The following is a 7,770-nucleotide window of genomic DNA, read 5'->3' on the forward strand; positions in this document are numbered from 1 at the left end:
ACACAGTGGTGCACTTCTGTAATCCCAGTACTTGAGAGGCTAAGACAGGCATTGTGGGTTCAAGTCCAGCCTCGGCAACTTAAGAGACTCTCCACAACTTAACAAGACCTGTTTTAAAATAAAAAGGACTGAGGGTATAGCTTGAAGGCAGAATGCCTCTGGGTTTAATCCTAATATAAAGGAAGAAAAGAAAAGGAAAAAATAAAAACCAGAAAAGTCTGGAGGGTTAGGTTAAAAATACAATAGAGGAGAGCTTGGGAAGCTGAGACAGGAGGATCGCACAGGTTCAAGGTCAGCCTCAGCTACTTGGTGAGGCTCTCAGCAACTTAGTGAGACCCTGTTTCCAAATAAAGTATAAAATAGGTCTGGGAGTATAGCCTGGAGGTAGAAAGCCCCTGGGTTCCACCCCCAGTAACACACACACACACACACACACACACACACACACACACACACACAGTGTGTGTGTGTATATATATGTATGTATACATACATATGTGCATACATACATACATATATATAATAGAGTAGTTCGCTGAGTCACATATTTTTTATAAGTGGATATCCTTGTTCTTCTGAACAGGAAGCACCATTCTACTCTGCACTGAAGGGAAAACAATCCTACATATAAAGGGAATTAATTTGAGTCACTGTAGTTTTATCAAAATTCCTCTGTAAATAGTGAGGTTAACCTTCTTTTTCCTTAAGTTATGTTTTCATTTTTCATGACAGTTGTTTATTAACCTTTGTTTATCTTCTGTTTTCTGCTCTGTAGTCTGTTATTCGATTGATTGAAGAAGCCAACTCTCGAGGTCTGAAAGAGGTCCGATTTATGATGTGGAACAACCACTACATTCTTCACAACTCATTCTTTAGGAGAGAAATAAAAAGAAGGCCTCTCTTCCGTTCCTGTTTTATACTGCTTCCATATTTACAGTAAGTGTTCATTGCAAAGTCTTATCTTTACTCTAATTTTATGTAAATGTATTTCTGAATGCTCAGGCAGTAGGATTTTAAATTAAAAGACTAAATTGGACCGGGCCTGGTGGCATACGCCTGTAATCTTAGTCCTTGGGAGATGGAGACAGGAGGATCCACAGGTTCATTGCCACTACTCAACAACTTAGCTAGACCCTGTTTCACAATGAAAAAGGGCAGGAGATGTAACCAGAGCTAGAACACTCCTGGTTTAGTCCCCACACTCCAGCACCCCCCCACACACACACACAATCTTGGTTATTACCTCTAGAATATGAAATTCTGAATTATTTGTTTTTTATTAAATTCTTCAATAAATCAAATAAGCTACAAATAACTCAACCCTAAGAGAATAAATATCCTGTTGGATTTTCTTTAACTGAGAAGCAGAGGTAACATTTTTCTACAACTAAAAGTAATTATGTTTGGAATGAGGCATAGAGTTTGCATTTGTACCCTAGATGAATGACTGAATTTTCTTCTGCATGAAAATCTTTTTCCAAGACAGACCCTTCCCTGTTTCAAGACTTTTCCAGCCCAGATAAACAGTCAGGGCAATTGGCCAGAGTCTTGCAAGGTGATGGTCTCCATTCTTTCTTCTTCGAGTGGATTTCAGTTGGAAAATTTACCTTTTCAAATAATATGCAGTCTCATTTTCTAAGTAAGGTATTTCTTATAAAACAAACATCTACTATACTTCTAAGAATGCATTTTTTTCTTTTTTTCTTTCTTTTTTTTTTTTAGGTGGTAGTAGGGATGGAATCCAGAGGCTTCTACCTCCAGGCTCTACCCCAACCCCTGTTTAATTTTTTTGGGGGGTGGGGCAGGTCTGGGGATTGAACCCAAGGGCATTCTACCTCCAAGCTATACCCCCTTCCCTAATTTTTGTTTTCTTTATTTTGAAACATGGTCTCACTAAGTTGCGGAGGGCCTCACTAAATAGCTGAGGCTGTCCGCGAACCGTGATCCTCCTGTCTCAGCCTCCTGAATGCTGGGATTACAAGTGTGTCCCCCACACCTGGCTCCTCTGTCACTTTTTAATATGGCTGTTTTTTTTCCTTTAAAGGAACTTATTCTTTAATAATTTAATACTTGAGCCAAGGTTGCATAAATTACAAATCTCACATCTGGGGGTTGGGGTTCCAATTTCTTGCATCTGAAAAGTGATAAGAAGGCCTAACAGTTTCTTCTCTTCCAAAAGGATAAAATGAACTCTGTGTGTGTGGGTGGGTGGGATACTTGGGGGTGAAACTCGGACATTTTACCTCTGAGCGACACCTCCAGCCCTATTTTTATTCTTTATTTTGAAACAGGGTCTCACTGAGTTGTAAAGGGCCTCACTAAGTAGCTGAGGCTGTCCACGAATCGCAATCCTTCTGTCTCAGCTTCGCAAATGCTGAGATTACAAGCGTGCGCCACCACACCCGGCCAAAACAAACTAATTTTTATTCATTACTGAAATTGGTTTAGGAAACATCTCTTAAAATGGTAAAGGGAAAGAAGGAGAGTGGTGAAAAGTGACCATGGATTCTAAAAATCCATTTTTCAGAGGTCCTGGAGGACCAACTCCATACCCTGGGACTTTGCCTAGAGAATGCTTCACAGGATTGTGAAGCATGTGGTATATCATGGAAATACTATGAGCAAATATAAACAACATTTCTAGAAAGTAAAGGCAAATTTGCAACTTAGCTTAGAGTTATATAATTTTTATAAGCCCTTGGCAGTTAGAATGTAGAAGCCCATCAGACACATGGATATGCATCTGTTTTAATCTGATTAAGATATTATCTTTTGCCGAGCGAGGTGGTGCTCCCTTGTAATCCCAGCATTTGAGAAGCTGAGGCAGGAGGATCTGGGTTCGTGGGCAGCCTCAGCCACTTAATGAGGCCCTTTACAACTCAGTGAGACCCTGTTTAAAAATAAAGAATCAAAAATAGGACTGGAGGTGTCTCAGAAGTAGAATGCCCCCTGGGTTTCATCTATCTCTGTCTGTCTGTCTCTCTCTCTCTCTTTGCCTAACTGGGGGTTGAACACAGGGGCATTCTACTGCCAGAGCTATGCCCCCAGCCTTATTTTTTTATTCTTGTCAGTGTTAGGTTTTCAGTTTAGGGTGAGACTGTAAAGCTGGTCTTGGGCAGAATCTTCCCTTCCTTCCTCAACCCAGAAACCTTTGTTGGTAACTTCAACCCTTGACAATAATGGAACACCTGGTGGGGCTGGGACCTAACCTCTTTGCAAAGCAGGAATAGAGGGAGGGGCTAAAAATAAAGGACTTATATTCTATGCTTTCCTGTTATTCTTTTAGAATAGCAGTGGCTTTTTAAGGAGTTACAGACCTTTGAAAATCTGAATATAGCAGTGTGACTTCTCTTCAGAAAAATATTCCAGTAAAAATGCCATTGTACAGAAAAAATGTACCTGTACTAAGGCTCCAAAGGAATCTGTCAAGGCTCTGAGAAAATGCCCCAGAGGCTAAGAACTGTATGCCTTCTGTCATACAGGTTGGAGAAAACAGCACCACTTTAAACCTGCACTTGAAATTCACACACCTGGGGTATTTAGCAACCCTTAGATCTACTCACTCAGAACTCTGTCTCACAAAGGGACTCCGTGGCACATTAAATCGAAGGCACAACTACTTAAGAGAGAAAGCAATCAGGCCTCTATAGCTTTAAGCTTAACAAGCCATCTCTTGTTTAAAAACAGACTGTGATGAAGTAGTTTAAGTAGTAGTAGTGATACTAATAGTAAAAGTAAGGCAAACTAGAGTTGGGATCCTCGTATCCCACCTATCATTTTTAGCCTTTTTTAAAGTACAAATTTTGAAGTATATAGAAGTGGAAAGAATATGAATTTAGAAACTGTACTTCAAATCCTGTCTCTGTGGTGGGTGTGGTGGTACATGCTTGTAATCCCAGTACTTGGGAGGCTGAGACAGGAGGATTGCATGGGTTTAAAGCCAGCCTTAGGTATGTAGTGAGGCTCTCAGCACCTCAGTAAGACCCTGTTTCCAAATAAAAATATAAAATAGGTCTAGGAGTGTAGCTCAGAGGTAGAAGGACCCTGGGTTCCATCCCCAGTACCACAAAAAAAAACAAACAAACCCCACAAATCCTGTCTCTGTTCTTTGCCAGCTATGCTAGGTCAAACTACTCAACTTCTCTGAACCTCAGTTTTTTTATTTGTAAAATGAGGACAACCAAGCCATCTTGCAAAGCTATTATGAGTAATAGCAAAACTGTGTATAAAATGCCTACCTCCTGGTATGTACTTAGTATTAGGTGACTATAATTTTATAGAGAGGGTGATAATAGGATATACTCTTTAGAAGTTAGATGCATGGTCACACACAGTTGTAACCTCTATGTCACAAAACTGTTGAAAATTGAAATTTCTTAATCCATCTTGGCAGACAGCGTTGGTTCTTTGTGACCACTCTGTGCTGATGATGAGTGTTACACTGCCCTGGCTCTGAAACTGGGTCTCAGGGTTAGGATTTCCTTATTCTCTACTTCTTCCCTTTTTCTTTTTCTTTTTCTTTTTCTTTCTTTCTTTTTTTTTTTTTTCCCTCTCAGTACTGCTGATTGAACTCAGGGACATCCAACCTCCAAGTTACACTCCAGCCCTTTTAATTTTTTACTTTGAAACAGGGTCTTGCTGAGTTGTTGAAGATCTTACTAAGTTGCCAAGGCTGGCCTCAACCCTAATTCTCTTGTCTCAGTCAGCCTCCCAAATACTGGGATTACAGGCAGGCGCCGCTGTGCCCAGCTCCTTTTCTCTGTTTTGAACACAGATAAAAAATATTAACTTTAAATATTTAATCAGGCTAAGAAGTAACTTGCCAAAGCTGCTGCTTCTCTAAGCTCATCTTTCAAAGTAAATTGAATCTAAGGTTCAGCAATATGCATTCTGGTATCTAGAGGTTATAGTAATTAGCTCCATCTTAATCATACCAAGCTATAACATTTGAATAGAATTGATGATTCTATTACTTGTGGTCTTAGAAAATGAAGGAAATAGCGAGTATCTGTCAGTGTTCAAATTCTACTTCAGAATTTTTGTTTCTTATACAGAAATAAGCTCTCTTTTCTCCACCTGCCCAACTGTTTCCCATCCCACACAGCCTTTAATGATAATATGTTTTCTTCTTAGTATCAGCAGTTTGAAGAAAGCATATATATTATCTTTTCTCTGAAGAAAGCATACATATTATCTTTGCTCCCCTAAAACAAAGATTCTTTACCTGTATAAACAAGAGAACTCCAGGAGGATTCAGAAGTAAAGATATTTGTAAATTGGCTCTTGCTTGTTTGCCTTGCAGCAGTGCATTCCAGAGTTTCTCCACAGGGAGGAGGCCAGGAAGAAGCTAATAATAGGTTATCTATATAGGCAGTTTTGCTGTAAGATTTATTTTTCTCAAAAAATACTGTTTTCTAAACAAGTGTTTAAGTTGTGAAAGTTAGACTTTTATAGTGTTGTAGAGTACTTTAATGTGAAACATACTTATTTCTGAGTGTTTTACACTAATGTTCCTTCTCTATTTTAGGACACTCGGTGGGGTTCCCACTCAGGCTCCTCCACCTCTTGAAGCAAGTTCATCGTCACAAATCATCTGCCCCGATGGAGTCACCTCAGCAAACTTTTACCCTGAAACTTGGATTTATATGCACCCATCTCAGGACTTCATCCAAGTGCCTGTATCTGCAGAGGATAAAAGTTACCGAATCATTTACAATCTTTTCCATAAGACTGTGCCTGAGTTTAAATATAGAATTTTGCAAATACTGAGAGTACAAAACCAGTTTCTTTGGGAGAAATATAAAAGGTGAGTCAGAGATGTGAAACATTCCAGGAGAGTTTATCTTAATGTAGCTAATGTCAAATGTAGAACATAATAAATACTTGCATATATTATCTCATATATATATAGTCCTCATTACAAACATACAAATAGAATTATTACAATTTGCTGCTCCCTTTTTTTTTTTTTTTTGTACTGGATATTGAACCTAAGGGCATTTCTATATCCAAGCTATACCCCAGCCCTTTTATTTTTTAAATAAAGTCTAAATTAACCGGGTGTGGTGGTGCATGCTTTGTAATCCCAGCATTTGGGAGGCTGAGACTGGAGGATCTGGGTTCATGACCTGCCTCAACTACTTAGGCCCTCCCACAACTTAGTGTGACCCTGTTTCAAAATAAAGAATAAAAATAGGACTGGGAGTGTAGCTCAGAAGTAGAATGCCCCTGGGTTCCATCCCTAGTACAGTAAATAAATAAATAAATAAATAAATAAATAAATAAATAAATAAATAAATAAAGTCTAAGAGTGAGTCATAGAAAAGCTTGTTAACTTGGCATTGATCATGCAGCTAATAAGATAATGAAGCTAGCTGGGTATGGTGGCACACACTTGTAATCCCAGCATTTGGGAGACTTGAGACAGGAGGATTGCCGTTCACGGACAGCGTTAGCTAACACTTAGGTCCTTTGCAACTCAGTGAGACCCTGTTTTAAAATAAAGAATAAAAACTCAGGCTGAGGATGTAGCTTGGAGGTAGAATTCAACTGGGTTTCGTCTCCATTACTGCAAAAAAAAAGGATAATGAAGCTAGAATTTGAATGTGGGCAGTCTAGTGCCAGTGTTATTCTTTCTACTCTGCTGCCCCTCAAATCAACAAATTAATGTAGTACAAAGGGAATACATGCAGATTTGAGGAATATCAGAATAAAGAAACATGCAGATTGGAGAAATTAGGAAAGGACAGGATCCTGAGGAGGTAAAATAGAACTAGATTTGGAATGGCAGAGAAAAGTGAGTAAGTTGGTGGAGAAGGAAGGAAAGAATGGAAAAGATAAGTTTAAGCTTTTAATATGATTTTTGATGGCATTTTGCTGTGGCACCTGTTTTAATATTTCTTCCCCCTTGAAGCCATAAAAAGAAGTTTATGACTACATCATGCTTACTAAATTGATTTATTTCCTTCTTCTGAATTCCCTATCCACTTTTGCATTAGGAAAAAGGAATATATGAACAGGAAAATGTTTGGCCGTGACAGAATAATAAATGAGAGACATTTATTTCATGGAACATCCCAGGATGTGGTAGATGGAATCTGCAAGCACAACTTTGACCCTCGAGTCTGTGGAAAGCATGCTACAATGTTTGGACAAGGCAGTTATTTTGCAAAGAAGGCAAGCTACTCTCATAACTTTTCTAAGAAGTCCTCCAAAGGAGTCCATTTCATGTTTTTGGCCAAAGTCCTGACGGGCAGATACACAATGGGCAGTCATGGCATGAGAAGGCCCCCTCCTGTCAATCCTGGCAGCGTCACCAGTGATCTCTATGACTCTTGTGTGGATAATTTCTTTGAGCCTCAGATATTTGTCATTTTTAATGATGACCAGAGTTACCCTTATTTTGTTATCCAGTATGAAGAAGTCAGTAACACTGTTTCCATTTGAAAAATCTTGGTACTGCTAAATTATTTGATATGAACACAATCCAGCATTTGTAGCAGGTTTTGAATGGGTGGGACTGGGTGGGGAACAGCATTGGGCAGTAATAGGGCACTTTTTAGACCCATTTTTTTAAGTGCTTAGAAAGTGTAATCTTTTTTTTTTTAAGAAAAATTTTAAAAATGACCACTTATTCTTTAATTATTTACTACTAATTGTTGTTAATGTACTCAGTGTGGAAAAGACTAAAGATTGCATATTCTTCATTCACACTTGTACATATAGGCAGCAATATTATTAGAAGTGTTTGAAAAAAAGAAAAGAAACCAA

At 38.7% G+C, this 7,770-nt stretch overlaps 1 protein-coding gene across 1 annotated transcript in view; it reads left to right on the forward strand.

Moving 5' to 3' along the window:
• The window catches only part of TIPARP (TCDD inducible poly(ADP-ribose) polymerase), a gene marked incomplete at both ends in the record, with an annotated part of 30,760 nt that extends 23,314 nt beyond the window's left edge, over positions 1 to 7,446 (forward strand). The window contains 3 exons of the mRNA XM_080695920.1: positions 776 to 936; positions 5,528 to 5,806; positions 6,999 to 7,446. Coding sequence (XP_080552046.1) covers positions 776 to 936; positions 5,528 to 5,806; positions 6,999 to 7,446 — 888 coding nt within the window. The remainder of the gene's footprint in view (positions 1 to 775; positions 937 to 5,527; positions 5,807 to 6,998) is intronic.
• Positions 7,447 to 7,770: the final 324 nt, after the last annotated feature.

The sequence above is a fragment of the Muscardinus avellanarius genome, assembly GCF_963383645.1.
Source record: "Muscardinus avellanarius genome assembly, chromosome: 5".
Classification (NCBI taxonomy): Eukaryota; Metazoa; Chordata; class Mammalia; order Rodentia; family Gliridae; genus Muscardinus; species Muscardinus avellanarius.